Here is a 20,872-nt window from a genome sequence, read left to right as displayed (position 1 = left end):
GCCTCCTCGACCAGTAACCTTTTTTTTTTTAAGAATTGTTTCCTAAGCTTTCTTAACAAAGCCAGTTTATCTATTTATCTAAGAAAGGATACAAATGGTTCTGTAGTGTAGGCTTTAACAACTTTGCTTGGCAAGCAAAAGGTTGCTGGTTAAATTCCAGCCAGAGACACAAATCCCCCTTGGGTTTGTACCAGGAAGGGCATCTGGCATAACACTGCCAAGTCAAATATGCAGACCTACCTGCTTTGGCGACCCCTTGTAACAAAGGAGCAGCTGAAAGTAGCTTTATCTAAGAAATTATGGGAGTTTCAGGAGACAAAGTGTGAAGGCAGGCAGATAAAACACACTGACAAAACGCTATAGTTACACCAAAAGTGATATATATTAAAGATACTATGTACAAACAATAGTGACATGTTTTGGTAGTACATATACAAGTGTCCATGGCTTTCGATTTCAAATCTGAATGAAATATTGTATAATTTTGTGCACAATATAAAAACACACACAACATAGAAAACAGTATACTGCTTTGGCTGATATAAATACGTGTTTTTATAAAGAGGAGTAACAGAAATGATGATGTGGAGGGAGTATTGCTTTCACGATGGACTCATTTAATGGTTTTAAACCCTGAGAAGATTAGAAATGAATTGGTTGACACCAAGTAACTTTACCCACTCATGAACTTTGATTTTATGCTTTGTCTCTCTTCCATCCAGCGCCACAGTGCACTGCAAATGGAAATAACTGTACTCTACTGTAACTGTACTGCATTTGGACCCAGATATTTAATCTCCAAAGCTTTAATTGTTTGTAAAAGAAGAAAATAAGATTAAATGAAGTACCACTGTAATTTCAGCTTTATCCAATCAAGAATGCTCAGACGAATGTTGCTCAACCCTTATCAAGAAATTCCGAGTAACCAAAACAACAGCAAAAAAAAAAAAATTAAAGAAAATTCAACAGAACACGTCAATAAAAACCACATTTCATTTGCACAACAGTGTCCTTCCTGTTTTTTGCCCTGGTGCAGCTTCTCGATGTAGCTCCAGGCTCTATGTCACCCAGCTGTCCATTCGGATCCGCTTGACTGTCGGACTCTCCCTGCCCTCTGACCGACTCGCAGGGAGCAAGTGGAAGTCAGGTCGCTGCTGCTCTTCCCGGTCACTGCTGCCCTCGTGAGAGCTGCAGGAGGAGCCAACGCTGTCAGAAGGGGATCGCCCCATCTCTGCTCGAGCTGATGAGGAGGCAGAGGAGTGAAGATGAGGGTGAACATGTGGATGGGTCATGTACCCAGACTGGCTGAGGTGGTCGCGGGGTGGAGAGATTGGCTCAGCTTTGATGTTGATGTTATGATTGGTGCTGATGGAGAGAGTGGAGCTTCCTGACCTACAGACAGAGGAAGAGAAAATTTGAGGCTGTGACTCTGGAGTGAAGATGCCATCTGGTGGTGACATGGCTGTAATCGGCCTGTAAACAGAAACGTTTTCTCTGAAAACTGTGGCTATTGAGTACATTTAATAATAATAATGTATTTAAAGTAAAAAGCGGAGATAACTGCATTTCTGTTTAAAGCTCTTTTAAACATCTACGTTACCACAGATTAAGAGGCCAGTATTGTACTTACAATTTGATTGATTTCATAGCTAGGGTAAAATGTGTCTAATAGACGTAACATATAGCAGATATGTTGATTTATAAAATAGCTTTTTATTACATACATCACCCAAAAGTACATAACTTCATGGTCTTACACAAAAGCAAAAATGTGTGATGTTTGAACCAGAATTATTATTTATTACATATTTTAGGGCAATTATCTATGTCATGGAATCTGTTATCATATATATTATATCTATGTATATATTTATACATATTTGCATTTCTCCAACTCTGTGCACGCTACTTCAGTTTACTGCACACTGTATGATCAGGTAATTTTTAACTTTATGTCAACAACACAGTATGTCTGCACAAAAAAAAAAAACAGTGTAAAGAAATGGTTAAACATTTAATCTGTAAATCATGAAGGGAGACAGTTTAACTGTGTCAGGCTCTTACCCCATGGAGCTCAGCTGCTGTTGCTCCCATGCTGCCATTGAGCTCAGAGAGGGCCCTGCAGCAGAGTTAAAGCCTGATAACTCTCCACTGTTCAGGGAGTAATCTGACAAAGACAGAAGGAGAGAGACTAATAATAATAATAATAATAATAATAATAATGGACTGCATTTATATAGCGTTTTTCGGGACCCCTCAAAGCGCTTTACAATACCACTATTCATTCACTCTCACATTCATACACTACATGCACATCATGCCGATCAAAAAGCATTACACTTCTATAAAAAGTCAAACATTACCTTTTTTAACAACACTTGAATACAGTATAAACGCTGCACCACAACTTCTCTTACATTCTTGTTATGAGCTGCTAAGCTACCTGAAACTATTTCACTTTTAGTAATGTGCTGAAAATTTGTAAAAGTGAAACCAGAACTCACCCACTAGAGCCCTGTATTTGCCCACATGCACGGAGGCCTCTATACTCAGTTTTGTGACACAAGGTAGCTGAGAGGCTTTGAAAGTTGGTATTTTGTTGATGACTGGATTAAATCATTGTGTTTGAAAATACTTATAGTACACAACAACACAGAGAACTCTGTTGTGTAGCATTAGAAAAATATTTCAATACTACATCATTTGGCAACGATCACAGTGTTTTTAGTTAGTTAACTAACTTTAATTAGCTATTTCAGGGTGTTTTTTTTATTAATATAACTGAATACAGACTGGATAGAGTGCTTTGAAAAAAATTTAAATGTTAAAGAAAATTTCAGGCCAGAAAAAAAGTAATTTCCAACTAACAGTGGGATTTCATCTGCCTTGCTAGAAGGCAGGGCTGTTATGTGCTTGGTTGTCTTAAGGGGAATCTTTACACAGTCTGCACCTGGGGCCTTGTCTGGTGTGGTAGACCACAGCATCTATGGATCTTGTACTTAGAGCTTGTTCCTGTGCTGCCATGATTAGTGCCTCTGTGATGTCTTTCAATCCAGCTTTGTCCAGACACTGGTAGGATTTCTGAATGTAAGCCACTCCTTCTATCTGCTGCAAACCGTGCACGGGCCTATCCTCCCATGATGGTTTGTCTCCTTGCACCTCTTCTTTCTCGGGTTTCTGCTGCCTAAGGTATTAACTAAGCACACGGTCAGTTGTGGCCATGTTGTTGTTGATGTTTGTTGTCTCATCCTGGACAGTGGTTTGGTTTATTTCAGAGAGATAGAAGGCAGGAGAATAAACCAGCTATACTCAGTTGAAGGGGATATGGGAGAAAGACACAGCCCATAACGGCAGTGCTCAGTGGCTGACCTTTTGCACTCATGTTGCCATGGATTAGCACACTCACACATCCATGATTCACAGTTACCACTGTGCAGCCAGTGTAGTAGTCCTGGCCAGGTCAATATAAAAAAAAACAAAAACAAAAAAACAACACACACACACACACACACACACACACACACACACACACACACACACACACACACACACACACACACACACACACACACACACACTGTATAAAATCTGATCTAGACTAAAATGGTTTTATTTAACCAGAGAATGTCCTGCCAGTGTTCATAAGACTTCTTTTCATTTTCCTTGGCAAGGTTTAAGGTTGTAGTTTTGTTCCACTTGGCCACAATGAGCAAAAACGCCCCATGTGAAACAATTACCCATCTCTTGTTTGATAGAAGTTGATGCTAACTGCAATTTGTGGATACTCGCGGAGACTTTTGTTGTTGTTAGTAAGGCTTTTCCTTTACATCCAAACACCTGAGTCATTTTCATTTTACCTATATTCGCAGCCTTTACTCTTGTATTCCATCCCATATCGTTATGAAATCTCACAGCTCCAGTTTGTTATTTTTTCAGGGAATTCCTTACAATCAAGAACTATTAGAAACAATTCAGGCTAAAACTAAAACAAAAAAGTTATTATTTTTCAAGCTGCTTAATAAGCTTGAAAACCTTCCAGTGTGACTGAACTAAAGCATTTCTGGATAGAAGAGGGGGTCAAATTGCCACCATGAATGCCAGGCACTGATCTCTAGATATCAAAAGTATGTGGTTGCAGCTACTGCTGCTAAAGCTGGCAGTTTGGCAAGCTATTAGGCCCAGGGAGCAATTCATTTTTTCACATTCACCTTTTCACTTCCATCCAAGTAGCATTTAAATCTAGCATTTTGTATTTTTTCAGGCTGCTGTTGCTTTATGTTTTTTTTAATTTAAAGATCTAACAGTGTTTATGTTAAATGAATGGGATACACACAAAAATAGAGTAAATTCTTTTAAAAATTGCCCTGATACAGTTGGTCATACCATTATAAACTGTCTAAAAGAGCTGAAATTTAACACCACCTAATTACTTCAGCAATTCCATTAACCAATTAAAACAAACCGCAATGTACACTGTTTTCTTATTTGATTTTTTGGGGGGCATACTGTAAAATATTGAGGTCAGCAGGGCTAAGGTAACTACAGAAACACAGCACGAATAGTAAAAAGAACTTGTACCGTTGTAGGCCGAGCCGATGCCAGCATAAACCAGACTCTGATGGGGTAGACTGGGTGTGGTGATAGAGACAACTGGTGTGGAAAGAGGCTGACTGGACTGACTGCTACTCATCCTTTGGTTATTCTGAAAACAAATAATAAACAAAGACATAAAGTCACTAAGTTCACTCATGAAATGTTACTCTTCTCTTAGTTTGTTGCTTTTTGTGCTTAGATCGCAATTATAGTGTTCGCTAGAACTAGACTTGTAATGCTGTGGCAGCTGTGGCTACAACCGTAGCTTGCCTCCACCAGTGTATGAATGTGAGAGTGAATGAATAGTGGCATTGTAAAGCGCTTTGGGTGCCTTGAAAAGCGCTATATAAATCCAATCCATTATTATTATTATTAATGCCCCATTTCAACCACAAGATGTCAGTATAAGCTCACATCCCCTGTTTTAAAAACAAAACAAACAAAAAAACATTAATCAGTTCAAAATATATAGTTTTGAATTTCCTACACTTCCCATAGTGCTAGCAGAAGTTGCACATGAATTGAACAAGGATTTGCATTCTTCTCAACAAAACTGAATGTTTTGTAAAGACAGAAGTCTAACAGAAATCCACTAACTATTCAGAAACTGCAGTTTAGTTTAAAAAATGTACTTTTTGAATGTTTATGTTTAACCCAAGACTTGATAGTCTAATTTATCAGTCAGTTTCCTTTAATGACATGAAATCCTCTTCTTTTCCAAAAAGCGATATCAGTGCAATTTATTCGGCTGTCTGCTTTTAGAAAACACACAACTGAAATATCAACTGAATAGCAGCAGGTAATTCATTCTTAATTATTCATTGTCCTAAAATAGCCTATCGGTTCAGAACAGGTGGCTCATGAACTCAACTTATCACACTGAATTTAGGAGTTGTTTTTCGTTCATCTTTCAATCACGTCACCCTGAACCAGGTCATTCATTGCTCAGCAAACATAAAAACAATGGGTTAACCAACCCATACATGTCTCATTCCCTGTGTTTTCTATGGTGTCCTTGCATTTGTGGACTACAGATAATGCACTGCAGAATCCAAGTTAAAGCTATCATGGTAGTGAGTAGTAGACACAGACATCCTGTTAAGAAATGCAGACCTCCTCAGTTGTTTTTGCTTTGTTGTTTTCGCCTGTTTGTGCAAAACACACTAAACAAAGCATGCCGCTTACACTAACATGTGCACACAGGCATACAGGAGGAAGTGAAAGGCAGTTTCAAAATGATCACACTGAGGAGGAGTTGTGAGACCACAACACAACATCTTTTGCTGGAGTGAATGAAAAGCAGAAAGAAAAATATGAGTGGCTTCTTCTGTTGGTTTAAACAGGGTGGAGGCATTAGCCGTATCATGGTTCGGATTTTATAAGTGTTCCAGCTTCAAACGACTGCAAACCCATTCAGCACAGTTCCTGAAAACTAGACTCTGCCAGATTCTGTTTCCTGCAAACATGACAACAACAAATTATTTGTCACCCAGTCACCGATAATTGACAAACAGATAAGATCAACAGAATGATGAGGAATTATGATTACTTAATGTGGAATGAATGGCTGCTGATTCATCACTTCTCCAAAAGAAATTTAGTCACTCTGAATTTCAGTGACATTAAACATCGCTATTAAAACTTTAAAAGCTACCTCTAATGTGCTCTGAATTTGTAATCTAAATTATATTTAATATAGATTTATTTTACTATTCATTTCTAAATAGTCTGGATATTCTTTTCTTATATCGCACATATGTGAAACTCTTCCTTTTTCTATGAAAAGACCTCGACATTAATTTCTAGAACACCAGAAAATAGAAACTCATATCCTTCTGCAATATGTAAAAATCCCCTGGAAACCACAACCAGTAGAATAATGGAGCTGGTCGGTCACCATAAAAAGAAAAATACAAAGAAAAGAGTGTCCGTTTCCATTGTTTACTAATTGTTACATCATGTCTGAGCACAGTGTGGGAGGCAAGGGCAACAGTAGGAGAGTTAAGGGCAAATCAATAACTTCAGCGACCCGGCACAGCTGCAGAATGTGGAATCTTAAGAAAGGAAAACAGACTCCTTCTACAGTCTTCCAAGTCATCTTACACAACCATGAACTGGTGCTCTGATGTCATGTATATAAGAACCGTAACTGTGTGTACCAGGCAGCTTTTAAAGCACTTTTTTATGCCCAATTTTTCGCACTTGATATTATTTCTGCATTTCTGTTCTACTGGTACTGAGTCTAAACAAGACTTGAGCTTCCATAAAGAATTTGCACTGCCCTCACAAAGAGACATATGACTTGGAAACTTAGTCGAACTGTCGGACTTTTCAGATGAACAGGCTGTTGTTTTCCAAAACTTTTGGGCAAAACTTGAACTAATAAGCTTTTACATTCTTTTTTGTGTTAGTTTAAGCTGCTATTTAGTGTGAATGCCAATTTGGGTCATAGATTTTATGATGAGATATATATGCATTTAGTCAAATGTGTGACAAACTTCAGTCTGGAAACCCTTCAGGCTAGTCTGTTGACTCAGCCTCTGAGTATAATGGCCGATCTTTCACAGCTTCTGGCGTAGCCAGTGGGCTTTCTAAGGTGGCACTCCCCTTTTACTCTCCACACAGACGTTTTACCTAAAGCCTACTGCTACTGGTTAAATCCTAGCGTTTCCAAAAAAAAAAAATCTGACTAGAAGTGGACCACAAACAGAACTTTGCACCTTGCCTATAGATTCTGCACATCCACGTGTGTTTTAAAGAGATTACGGGAACCTTAAATGTAATCAAAAGAGTGTTAGTTCACAATAAGACTGAATCTTGTTGAGTCTACTGGAAGGGACTATAAAGAAGTAGCAGTGAAGTCGGTCAAATGAGGCATGCAAGCTTTTGCCAGTATTGTCCATTCTTCAAAGGAACTATGATTTCATCTGTAAAACCACCAACCATCTGCCCCAAATAGTGTCAAACCAGTTGTTCTCAAAAGTTGTTGGCCCACTCTGTGGTAATCTATGTCATATATTTACCCTGTTCATGCCTGACTCCAGGATCCCACAGGCTTAGAAAACACAATGTACTGTTCTGATTCTTAATAAAATCCAGATCAGGAATCAAAGGTTCATGGTTTTATAGAGCTGTCAGCAGCTAGAGGACTCTTCCTAGTTCCAGTCAAAACTAAAACTACATCACATGTTACAAGCTTGATTGCTGTTCTGTATTGGACCTAAATAAATACATAAAGCTTTAGGTAACATTTTTAAGAATATTACTCATTATAAAGGCTTTTTTGTTTTGGTTATAAATATAAAAGAAAACACACTTACCAGTGTTTGCATCATTCCTTTGGAGTGGGGGATGAGGACCCGGAGGTCTGTCTTGCGGCTGGTAGGGACCATGCTGTTCCCATGAGGTGGAGGAGGAGGAGGAGATTTTGATGGTATGATCTTTCCAAATCCATTCACTAAATACAGACGTGTGGAGGATGTTAAGAAGTGATGGTAATTCAATTCCAACTTTCACTTAAGTGCTGATTCTAGCTACTTTTTGTAAGAATTTTGCAAAGGATATTTTTTTGTTAATGGAAAGCATCATGCATATAGCACAAGTTTTAAATATTTAGAGCTTTGGAATGCACTTGAAAATGGAGTGGAGTATTACAGTCTCATGTATTAGATCCATTAAATCAACATGTCCACAGCCAAGTTCTGCATGCGGACTGGAGAAAGTACAGCTATATATTATACAGGAGATAATCATGAATAATTCATATTTTCTCTCTCTTGGCATTACATAATGGCAGTGTTCCTGAGAAGGAGAGCACGGCCATGGCAGGAGGGGAATTATGCAAAGACAGTTTGTAGAAAGGGTTGTGGACCAAAGCATAAGGGCAGAAGAGCAGCAACAAAAACCAGGAGGGATGAAACTGAGGTGCAGCCAGGCTCCTGGAAGAACACATCCCATATCCACTGGCCTTAGCTGACCAATAGCAAATCCATCACCATCTTACATCAACTCCCACTATTTTAAGAAGCGCTAACAGAACCTCAGAGGAGCCATGAACTAATTATCAGATTATTTCTGTGGAACCTCTTTCTTATATTTCATTCTTTCGTAATTTATTGGCTAATTTTAATCCCTTAAGGCCTCTAGAAAAAAAAAATCAAGAAAACAGATAACTATTTGTTCAAACAGATCACACACAGTTAACACATGCAGCTGCTCACATGGGATCACAAGCAAAACAAGCTTGCAAAGACTGCTCCATATGCAGGGAGTTGTGTTTGTGCGTATGCAGTATACATGTCAGAGCATGTTTGTTAAACTCCTGTTGGATACATACCAGTCGGTCCAGATCCATTTTGCAGAGCCAGCTCGGAACTGCCCTGCAGGCCACCTGAGGATAAACACAACACACTCGTTAGGATTCGTTATTACGTTTTTCTCGCATTTAATGTTCTGCAATCACTAAGAACCACTCTGCATGCATCCATCTTTTTATCTTATTAATAAGATTTTAAATAAGACTGCAGCTTTAAGTAAGATTGCTTTAGATCGTTCACTTTCTATCTGCTCGAATGTATTTTCCCCAGCAGGGCCTTTTTCTGTACAATAACAGTCAAACTGTTGTTTTTATCAGATGCGCTGTCTTCAAATCAATGTTAAGAAATAAATAAATACAATGGAAATCAGTAATTCCTCCTGCGCAGAATGTTTGCATGGCTCATCTCCTGCATCTCCATTAAAAACTACTATACTGTCTAATTAAAATACATAGTTTTCTACATAGTCTCTCTTCTACTCATAATTCTAAGGCTTATCTGGACATCCTTGCACACATTCATTTTCATGTCTCCTCTGAGTTATTGTCATCGGCTCAGTGTGCAGTTTAACAGTAAGTTTAGTTACCAAAGAACAACACAAAGTTCATATTACTCACTTCCAGCACTCGGGGGTCTTTGTGAAGAGTTTATGTTTCTGTGGAGGTGCGAGTGAGGTGAGGTGAGGATACCACCGTCAGCCAAAGCTGCTGTGGCTGCAGCTAGTGCCTGGGAAGTTGCCCCTCCTCCTCCACTGTGACTGTAGGCCATGCTGCCTGGTGCTACATGCATGAAGTGCTGTTGATGCTGCTGCTGCTGGCCTGTGGACTAAGAAGGCAGCAAGAGACAAAAAGAGCCAATCAGCATTAAAATGAAATACATGAACTGGTAAAATGCAATTGTCTTTTATCAGTTGTATTGTCTTCATCTTTGTGTCTGTGAGCATGACCAGACATATTATCACCACAGACTGTGGATGGAGGATAAATGACTGGAAGGTTCTTAATTAATGACCCTACAGAGAAAATGGGGGTGGGAACAGTCACTAAACAAAATGTTGAAAACCAACAAAAAAAACAAACAACGCAACTTACAATTTTATGAGTCTTCATCATGTTGTCAAACTCTTCATTAATCTTCTTGTATTTTTCTTCAGTATTAGGAGTGAGGACATAGGATGCGTCAGCATCAGGGCTGTCGCAGCCTCTGTGTTCCTTCTTGTTAAGGGCCTGTAGGTGACATAGTTATAAAGGAGTAGCATTAAAAAAACAAAAGGGAAAAACAGGTAAGCATTGGTTAAAAAACAAACAAACAAACAAAAGCCTTTCACCACCAGTTCTTTAGTAAAAGGTTAAAATTAGTAAAAACATGCAGTTTAATGAGCATTTCCCCTGATAATCTGATTGTTGAGAGTAGAGACAGAAGAGAAAGAGTATGCATAGTCAGTACATGAATTGATTGTGGAACATTAAAATTGAGGTACTACCAAAAACAGGATGTGTATGGATCTGGTTGCTCCCTGTGTGCAATATGGTTGAAATCAGGAAGGGTAACTGACCACTGAGAACACTAGAAATCAGATTCAAGTCTCGTAACGCTCACTGTACATAGCTGCTTCTCAGACACTGAGAACACATTTGCAAATTTACAGGTTTATAGTCAAAACCTTTTTTTCCCGATGCACCTTTGAGTATGCATAGATAGTGATATTTCTATACAGACTTCTCAGGCAAGGTGTTAGTCGCAGAGGTGGCAAAAGTGCAGACATTCTGTAACTAAGTATAGATATTAGTGTTAAAAATGTTTTCAGTTTTACTTAAGTAAAGAAGTACAGGCTCTGGGTTAATGAGGCAAGTTGTGTAAAGCGCTTTGAGTGTTCAGATAACGTCGGAAAGCGCTGTATAGGAACCAGTCCATTTACTTCACACTAGGCTTTTTTTTTAATGTGTTTCACCTTTTGTACACAGTTTCTTACTCAGTCTACACACATAAAAATAAACCTCATCTCTGAGCTGCACCAATAAAGGTACTTAATCTGCACAATCACTGACAAACAAGATGAAACTATAAAGTGGTCTTAAGCAAGATATTTAAGCACGTCCCTGATTATTTACTGGAAGACACTGATGTGACACTGAACCTCATCAACACCTATTTCAGCTTCAGTTTCTAAGGTGAGAAAATTTTAATGTCTCAGTATATCAGCTCTGGAGCAGTATAGCACCTTGTGGAGACAAATATTATCTGCCTCCATATTTACTGTGAAGACTTTGTGACTTTTGAAGCCGCTGCTCTGTGTAGTTTGCACTTTATGGGTTTTCTTCCTCTAAAGAGAGGCTGCTCCATAAAGCAGACTTGCTGATCTTCTGTAGCAACCTTTTAAACATAATGAACCAGAGCACACACATATGTTTTTTAGAGCATGCTAGAAACAACTTTAAATGTAGTTCGATGGTTTTAGTTATGTATGGCAGACAGACAGGGAAATAAAAGGCAAAGAGTTGACTGTTAATGGATCCCTGATCGTCACTGAGAGTGAGCCATCTAATTAGATTCACAACTCCTGTGTCTGTGGAAGGTTATATTACTACTGGCAGTGTAGCTTAGACAAAGCTCTACAGTGCTGTCAAAGGCAGTGCTGGTAAAGAAAATTGTACTTTGGAATAGGAACTAAATCTTGGGTTGGAATTCCATTCATGGTAAAGGCTAGAGCCCAAGACGAGTATCACAAATCATCAACATTCTTCAATTATTATAGTTATTAAACACTCACTTGCCACTCTTTTAGTTACAAAAGTCATTAAAACAAATATCTGACACTAACAACTAACAACTCACTGCATGTAGTCATGTTAACATCGTCAAAATGACGTGCCAGAGGTCAAAGTAAACATCAGAATGGGGAAGACTGATGACTCAGGTGTCTCTGAACATGGTGCCAGATAGGCTGGTCAGAGTATTGCAAAAACTGATGATCTACTGGGGTTTTTCCAACACAACCATCTCTACATTAAAAAGAGAATGGTCTGAAAAACACAAACTGTTCATTGAGCAGCAGTTCTCTGGAGCTGCTCTCATATTAGTACTTTGATCTCTGCCATGTACTTAAGGACAAACAGTATCTGAATATTCTGTTCACTATGCAGCCCTGTTCATCTTTTTTGATGCTAACTTGTTTAACAAGTACTTCAGACATTTTTTTTTCTGGAAAGACCCGTCTGCTACAGCCTGGGATAAAATAAGACTGACAAACCCTGTAACAACAAAACAATGAGCTAAAAGATGCTGTAATTCCCCAGTGGATTATAGGCCTCCGTAAGCACATTAATAAGTGATGGTACATTTCAAATATTTAACATCAACATGTGTCATGCATTAAAATAGAAGAAGATACGTAATTGCCACTGTACATAAAATCAAGTGAAGCATGGCATTTGCACTGCAAGCTGGTTTTGAATGATTAGGTTTAGATGACTAGTTTGAAATGCAGACCGAGTAACTGATATTTGGTCATTTTCAGCACCTGGCCTTTGGCAGATGAGTCACTCTAATAAATAAATAAACAAAAATCATGCCAATATCATGCAAGCCTGTACAATTACATAATTTCCCTGGTATCCATCACCTCATCTCTGCTCATCTCACGTTATAGCGTGAAATGAAAGGACCATCAGGGCAACACACCACCCAGCTGACTGTTGGCCCAACACATGTGCTTTGCATTCCCAGACACTAGTACTTACTTAAAGCTTTAAAAACACACACAAATCTATTTCCACAACCGCTGACCGCTTAAACAGTCACTCACTCAGTTCCTGTACAATCTGGCTGCTGCATTTCAGTTCTAGTAAATTCAAGCTAAACAGAATAACAAAGGATGCACATATTTCTGTCCATTCAGTTCAACACAAGCTTTAACTAATCCTGTCTGACTGCTTGTTTGTTGGATGCTATTGTTTGACAACTATGTTGTTTTGTCTAATTATGGGAAGAGATATCACGGTATATTATGTGGGTTACCAATTACTTGTAATTATTCAAAGTGACAGCTTTCAAACACAGTAACCATCAGGGATTTAAAAATGCTGTAAATTACAGAAGGAAAAAGGATGCAAAATGCATCCAAATTTGCAGATCTGCTGCAAAACCCTTTGACTATCCACCATCATGCTGTGCATTTTTTCAGGAAACAAATGATGTCCAATACAAAGAGTCTGGTGCAGACATTTGCAAATACATTTGCAAATATTATACATCTGTCTTCTGGCAAGACTACCAAAGGAAAACACTGTGACACATAACCTATATTGAGATAAAGGCATTGGAACGTGTCTCTGTAAACAAGAAGGCCAGGAATGTTGTTTAAAAATTCATCTGTGCTTTCAAAGACTAATGTCTGTCGTGTGAAAGTAAGCTCTGGCACAAAGCCTTGACTTAGCTGCTGATTAAGATCAAATGATCACACTAATATCTATTCTGGTCCAAGTGTCACATTAACAACAGACAAAAAAAGATGCAGGAAAAGCCCCTATCTGCCTGCTTTAAAGCTTTAAAATTCTGGCATTCTAATGTATACGCACTGTAAGTCTTCACAGTACCTTGTAAATATATGTGACACAATACCAGAGCAAAATGTACCATTCCAGCAATGAGATTAAGCATATAATGAATGTGTAATTATTATTAATGATGTGAGGAGACACGAGCTTGACATGAGCTCTTTTAGTTGCTCCGCTCAGAAGTTTATTAGTCTGCAATCATTCTCTGATTCAGGTGAGCCCTGTGCTTGACCTTGCAACAGCTGCTATCAATTATCTAAACACACACTTTCTTTGAATATTACATACTAATTTTAAAGAATTAAACAAACAGCTTTCATTAGAGATGTGACAGTGGATACAGTACCCCACAGTATGTATCTCCACAGATGCTGGTTCACAGCACTACATCATGTCTGGGCACTATCTTAAAGTGGCTGTTAGAGGATATGACAGTGTGTATGTGTGTCCTTATCATCTCAAATGTCAAAGTCGGCTTTAGTAGATCTCCAAAGGCATCTGGATCACTGCCACCATGAGGCACGAGCTGCACCACTAAGCATCTTGACATGTGAGGGTGACGTCTTGTTGCTCTCGGGGCAACATCACAGATAAAATAAGACCCCCTCTTTCTCTGGAGCGAGTCTTTTCCAGTCGGGTGATTGCCCTACAGGCTAAGAATAGGCCAGGCATGGGAGTGCTTGAGGAGTGATCCAATGCATCTCTGGCAGAGAGAAAACGCACAGCTCGCATACTTTGAAAGGCACACTTACATTTCACAGATTGCTTTCACATGAAGCATCCTGTCACACAGAACTAAACCAAATCAGCTGTTGTGCGTTTTGCCACAGTGCCAGGTTTCACTGTGTTGTAGCGTTCTCTTTCTGTTATGCTTTTCATTCATCTCTGGGCTCTGCAGGCTGACAGGGCTGCACACCTTGGACAACTGCTCTGTTGTTGTTGAAACTCAAGTCTGCTGGACACAAACTTGTCTCAATTATTATGACAAAAGTAATCTGTTAGTGATAGTAGCTGAACAGTGAGGACTTTGTAGCTGTTTTAGCTGGCAGGCCGTTATCATTACAGGTTTGCTTGCTTCCACCTCCATTTATGGTTGACATTACATTTTCATCTACACACATGGAGACATTTCAAAAGCCTAGTGCTTGTAACAGTGTATGCTAGTCTATCGCAAACACATTGTTAGGCATGGAGTATAGGGTTTGCAGAATTACTCTGGTTGTGGAATGAACACAATCCATGGAAAAGAAAGTTTCTTTGAAACACCATCAGAACCAAGTACATGGAGAGAAGGCCTTTCCACGGGAATATTTGTACAGTTGTTTTTGTAATTTCAGTGAACTGGTCCTTTAAATAGCTTACAGGAGCCACTTTTTACTTGAATGTGAAGAAATTGTACTTTCATGAAGTATACAGTTAGTAATCCAAGTGATTAATTAGGATTTATGAGCAGAAAACGACCCCTTGTTCTGCTGCCAAAACTGTTTTATTAGTTTAAAATTTCCTGATTTCCTGAACACTAAATTATAACCATGTGTAAGAATTTATCCAACCACAGAAACTTTGGAGATTATAAAATATGCTCTCATTTATACCAGGTTATCTGCTGCCATATTTGACATTTTTACTTTTTAGATGTCAGCCCTGTGTCAAATAATTACTAGTTATTAACGGTTAAGGAAGTTGCTGCTGTTGTGCCATATGGATATATGCACCCAACCCTTGCATACTCTGTGACATTTATGAATAACTGCTGGTGCTTGAATGTGCTTAAAAGTCAAATTTATCCTACGTGCAAAGAAAAAACTGTTTTTTGTAAGGCAGGGACTTCATGGCTTCCTGTTTATTGTGTCGTGAGCTTTACTGACACCATGAGAGTTGGCAAAAAAAAAAAAAAAACCACAAACAAAGATTGGGTTTTGTATGGTAAAAAGTTACCATACAAAAGTATGAATGATATCACTCTTAATTTAATTCAAACACGAAAGGGACTAATACCGTTTCTCTAAATGTTCATCTATTCTTTTAAAGCACTAATAATGGAAGGCTGACTTTATGGTATTGTTGAAAAGGGGAAGTTTATTAATACCCTTAGGTATGATGTTTCCACTTTATGCTTAGTAACGCAACAAGATAATGAAGCCGATAATGCAGCTTGTCAGTTAGTTCATCCAAATCAATGCCATGGATACCCTTTACAAAAAAAATAATGAAAGAGAAATATCTGAAGTATTGCTAAGATTGATCACATACTGAGAAATATTCAAACTTTATATCAAAACATTTACCTACACTTTCTGTTAAACAATGTAAAGGAAGACAAAGTATGCTGGTATTATAGCAGCATCGCTCATGTGCAGATTTCCTGTGTGTGTCAAAACCAGCCGAGCTATTTGTGTGTTGAAGAGATAGACATCAGCAAGCATAATACTCCATCAAACAACGACAATGAATCCAAAGAAGCTTTCCGCTTCTCCTTCCAAACATGGGAAGACTGTTGTAGCCAGTGGGGTACTACTTTACACATAGTCAAATTTCATGCCTAAATGTTGCAAATAGACTGACCGATATGTAAAAGAACACCTCTCACTTTCTAAGCTTTGTTTTAACCAGCTTGTCTGTATGCGTGACATTTGCGGGAATAAACAAATAAAGGCTCAAAGCAGGCAAATCAAGGCCTATTGGCCTAGAGAGCAGTCACAGGTGTCTGCTTGTGGTTAACAGCAGAATAGACAGGGTCATAGTCCTTAGAATCATTATGGGCAACATCAATGATGCATATTAACTGCCTCCACCACCACCACTGTCACCACATCGAAAATTAATTCAGTGTTCGGTGATTGTAGAGTTTGACGAGACTTTCCAGGTCAACAAGCACGTTTCTATTCTGCACTGGCTTATGGTTTTATTTTTCTTTTCAGCACAGTGCCTGTAGTTACCCTTGAAAAACAATGTCACATTTCCCGGGGAAGGTGAAACATTTGAAATAACAGTAAATTTAGAGCACACTGGAAAAAAGACTTGGCCAGACTCTAATGAAACAAACTTAAAAACCAAAGCTCCTCTTTTCCAGTAAGTGGAGCCATTTTGGAAGTAAATACATTCGTTTGGGAAGCTTGAGTTCCTTACAATTAACATTTGGTACAGCACTGCCAGGCGTGTACACGTGGAACCATCTTTATGAGATCACATAAGAGTGATGAAACTGAAGACAGTTTGGTTGCTCTTCAGTTTGATACAGTTCTTTCCTTAAGATTGCAAGTTGAAGACTTGATTAAGGTTCTGGGAAGTCTAACTAAAGTTAGGTTAGGATGACAGTGGTTATGGTTTGAATTAGTGTAAGACCAAAGAAAATGAAAATTAATCCTCTGAAAGGATGGAAACAATACTGAGCGTGTGAGGAAAGAGTGTGGGAGCAGTAAATTCAGGCTTCCGGAGAGAAAAACACGCATTAGAAGCTTACATAAGCAGTTACAAAATGAGTCACAATGACCATTCATTTTTAATGGCAGGGACACCGACTAAATGCCATGAAAACAGAACAGAGCTGCTCAGGGACCAGTCTCAACAGCATCACCACACTGATGACGCTGTGGGACCAAGCAGAACGGTGGACAGCTGGGTCTTATCACTGTGAACAGTCTCAATTGAGCTTTTCTGAGGTCCAGCCTATGTTTCATCATTTTTTTTGTATTTCCTTTTTCACTGTGTGACAAAGTGGGTGAGAGTACCACTTGTCTATATTCTTAGTTAACATTCTTGTTTTGATTTAACCATATTTCACATGTGATCTGCAATAGGCAAACGTCTACTATCTCGGGTTTATGTTTTGCACTTTTACAGATTATATAATATAACATCTTGGTTTAAATCAACTCCTATAAGTTTGTTAAATTGACATGTTCTTTATTTCAACTGTTAATTTGTATTGTTTAGAACTTACCTTACCTACCTGTCTTCCAGAAACAAAAGGAGGAAATGTAGTTTTACTTCCTGCTTTATAGCTTCTGGGTTCTTCTGAGGTCACAGGAAGAGACCAAGTGCGGGAGGGGAAGAACTCTTGTAATTTAATAAAGTTGATTTTAGAGGGTTTATGAAGAAATAGATTTATTGTTGTAATACGTATTGATTACACCACAGAGTTTATGTTGCCAGTAAAGAGTAGCAGTAGAGGTTTGAATATAAATATGTTCATCTTACCTACCGAATGGAATAGTCCAGAGGAGAAATCTTAAGTGAACTATTTAAGCAGAAGAACTCAGGTGTTTGAGAAGAAAGGTTCAGGTCAGTGTAGCTGTGTGCAGTTTGACCTTAATTTCCATTGATTTAAGTTCAGTTATGTTTATTTGAACTGAGTTAATTATAGAGTTGAGTTTCCTATTTGTTTCTTTGTAAATATTGTTTGGGTCACAAAATGGTGAAGAAATCACTTGCTACACTGGACAGCATCAGTCTCCTGCACTTCTTTACCGCTTAATTCAAGTCTTACCACACACTGACACTGAAAAGAAATGATAAGTAGACTAGTATACTAAGTAGATAAGCATAGTAAGGCATTTGTTCTGCTATGTGAAGTGGTTTAGAGTCAGGTGTATATTGAAATGTATTGCTATAGACAGAATTTGTAATCAGAACTCTTTACCTTACGCTCATTCACCACTTTCCACTACTCTTTCCTAATCAGAAGGTTCCAGGTTCAATCCCTGGCTTTTCAGTCTGAGAGCTATTCTTCAAAACCCCAAGTTGCCCCTGATGTATCCGCCGTCTATGAATGTGTATGAATGGCAGTGTATGAATGTGTGTGAATCATAGGTTAAAAGGACTTAGGCATAGAAAAAGGTGCTTGTATTAATGGGTGACTGTGATAGTAATAAAATGCTTTGAGATTAGGAAAGTGCCAGTCCAATTACCACTTTAATGCCACAGTAAACACAGTAACCAGTAGACATTAACATACGGTTAAACGAATATTCTCAATGACAGGCTACATTCATCATCAGCAGAGTTTACAAAGGTGGAATTTATGGCTGCGCAGTTATTTGGATTGAGTTACATGTTACACATGTACCAGTACTTCCTGATGCTCACCAAACAAGTTTTTTAAATTCCCTATATTGAACATTTGGACCAGTTTAGAGACTTTCTTAAATGACCTCTTTAGTTATTTTATTGCCTTCTTTCATAGTGGAACTCAGCCAGTTTTATTTTACCACTTTAAATCTTAATAACCTTTAGAGTTCCTATTATGCAGTAACTGTAGTACTGTACTGTAATCAGCATGAAATGAGCACACTGCTTGAGCACTTTTATTCGTCTAGCATCACCTACATGAATTCTTCTTTTATTTTTGCCTGATCAGTAGGACTATTCTCATTTTTACTTGTGTCGGATGGGGGACAGTTTCCTCACAGAATGCACCAGTGTAAACTAGTAGAAGGAAACAGCTGCATGCCTGTCTGTCTCTCCTGAACCTCAAGTGTTACTCAACCCTTACATCTGGCCTTTACTTTATGAAGATCAGCACTAATGTGTTCAATGAAATAACACATCATAAGCAACGGAAAATCTATTTCTCAATATTTCATAAAGAGGAAGACAATACTGAAGGCAGCACCTAAATCCTCTGGAGTTACACTTTCTAGGAATTCATCTTTCTAAAACACAACTGCAGGCATTTGTTTCCCTAATCTACTGAATGGATGCTGCAAGAGTCGATCAATGCACTTGCGTGCACAATGAAATAATAACTCAGCATTATATTCTTGCTAAAATTTAATTCGTGTTAATTCAAAATCAGCTGCAGCATGCGATGTGTATTTGCATACTACAGTCATTAGTGCTGAGTGATGCAACCTAACAGGTTTCAAGAAATGACCCACCAAAAGACGTCTCTACAAACAGACTATCCAAAGGTCAAAGCAGTGACATGAGTAAAAGGTTAAGAACAGCGTCCTACCACGTACCTCGACGATGTCAGAGTTGGTTCTGCTCTCGTGGGGTTCGTTGTATTCTGTGTACTTCAGCAGGACTTTATCCATGTCGGTACTGGCGTACTGAAACAGCTTGTTGGAGCCATTGAAGATGATGAGGGCAATTTCACAGTCACACAGAACACTTAACTCGTAGGCCTTCTTCATCAGGCCAAACTTTCTCTTCATGAAAGTCACCTGGAAGAACAAAAGCCAGAGATCAGCCTAGAATAGCTAACCTACAACAGGTCAAATAAAGGGTCATACCTGTTGGTTCTTTCTAGATTTTCACAAGCAAGTCAGAGTATTTATAAAATTAAGGCTACACGGCATCCAAAAATATTTTTGAATGTGTTCTGTCTGAAGTAATAAATCACCGTTTGCTTTGTACTCTGTGCTGTGTGTTGAAAATGTTATAAATCTTTCAAAAACAAAAACCCTTTTTACAGTAACAATTAAATGTTTTTGTCTTCATAACCCAATAATATTTAAAAAAAATGTCTTTTAAAGCAGTGAAATCTAAATAGTCCATCTAATGGCTTCTGAACAGGTAATCCGCAGTGCTTTGCCCCGTGGCCTCTGATGTGAATGTATGGTGCAATGATAGCAATAGTAATACAAATCTGCACTAACATAAATGTTTCATTTTAGGTGTTTAAACAACTCTTCCAAAACAAGCGATACATTTGTCAGCTCATCCTACCGCCGTGTTCACTGGCTGATAGTTTTCAGAGAAAAGAGAAGAGAATTAAAATGTGTGTGTAAGTGTCAAACAGGAAGAGACAAGGGGTGGGGGATCTCTAGTTCTCTAGTTCTGCACTTCTGAAAGAACGCAGTAATAATCTGGAAATACTAATTCAGTAACACTGCAGTTTCTAGTGGAATGTTACTGAATGAGTGGAGTGGATGGGAAAGGTAGGTGGGGAAAGAAACTATGTAATGTTTCACCTCCCTTAATGATTACCATCAAGGTGTTCAACTTTATTAGTAAGACAGAGGGCTGTGCATAAACATTTTCGGCAGAAATACAGTCAAACCCCCCTTTAAGCTCATACTGTAGTGTTATATTGCACTATGGCTTATAAAGTAGAACAGTCATTCTTGACACCTCCATATTCCTCCAGAACATAAAGCTAAAACATATTGTTTGGAGTGGACCATTTACAGCTCAGTGTAAACCCACAGGTCACACATGGATCATGCTCTTATCCCTTTATGGTGTGTAGCTCACTCCCTGCAATGAATCATCTGTATTTATCTGGGTATGTCTTACTTCTGTCATAGCTTCTGGGATCCTGACTCATATCTTTTCAGTTCCAGAAGCTTCTGCAGACTCACATCTCAAAGCTTTCTGGCAATGTTGAGTGTCAGGTATATTTCTTTTTACATGGTTATTTCTGTAGTTCAGTTCTTTACACTTTCCTTTACACTTATTGTT

At 38.5% G+C, this 20,872-nt stretch overlaps 1 protein-coding gene across 2 annotated transcripts in view; it reads right to left on the bottom strand.

Moving 5' to 3' along the window:
* LOC146678195 (myocyte-specific enhancer factor 2A-like) overlaps positions 1-20,872 on the bottom strand; it is a 48,176-nt gene continuing 27,304 nt past the window's right edge. For both annotated transcript variants that reach the window (XM_085416116.1, XM_085416194.1), the window contains exons 3-10: positions 19,429-19,632; positions 10,001-10,135; positions 9,527-9,734; positions 8,930-8,983; positions 7,914-8,050; positions 4,579-4,702; positions 2,065-2,167; positions 1-1,392 (exon numbers count right to left, since the gene is read on the bottom strand). In XM_085416116.1, the coding sequence (XP_085272242.1) occupies positions 1,059-1,392; positions 2,065-2,167; positions 4,579-4,702; positions 7,914-8,050; positions 8,930-8,983; positions 9,527-9,734; positions 10,001-10,135; positions 19,429-19,632 (1,299 nt within the window). In that variant the 3' untranslated portion in view covers positions 1-1,058. The remainder of the gene's footprint in view (positions 1,393-2,064; positions 2,168-4,578; positions 4,703-7,913; positions 8,051-8,929; positions 8,984-9,526; positions 9,735-10,000; positions 10,136-19,428; positions 19,633-20,872) is intronic.

The sequence above is a fragment of the Rhamphochromis longiceps genome, linkage group LG1 (assembly GCF_057381845.1).
Source record: "Rhamphochromis longiceps isolate RC_006_pf linkage group LG1, R_longiceps_female_GT1.1, whole genome shotgun sequence".
Lineage (NCBI taxonomy): Eukaryota > Metazoa > Chordata > Actinopteri > Cichliformes > Cichlidae > Rhamphochromis > Rhamphochromis longiceps.
Note: the sequence above shows the minus strand (reverse complement) of the source record. Positions and strands in the feature narration are given on the sequence as shown.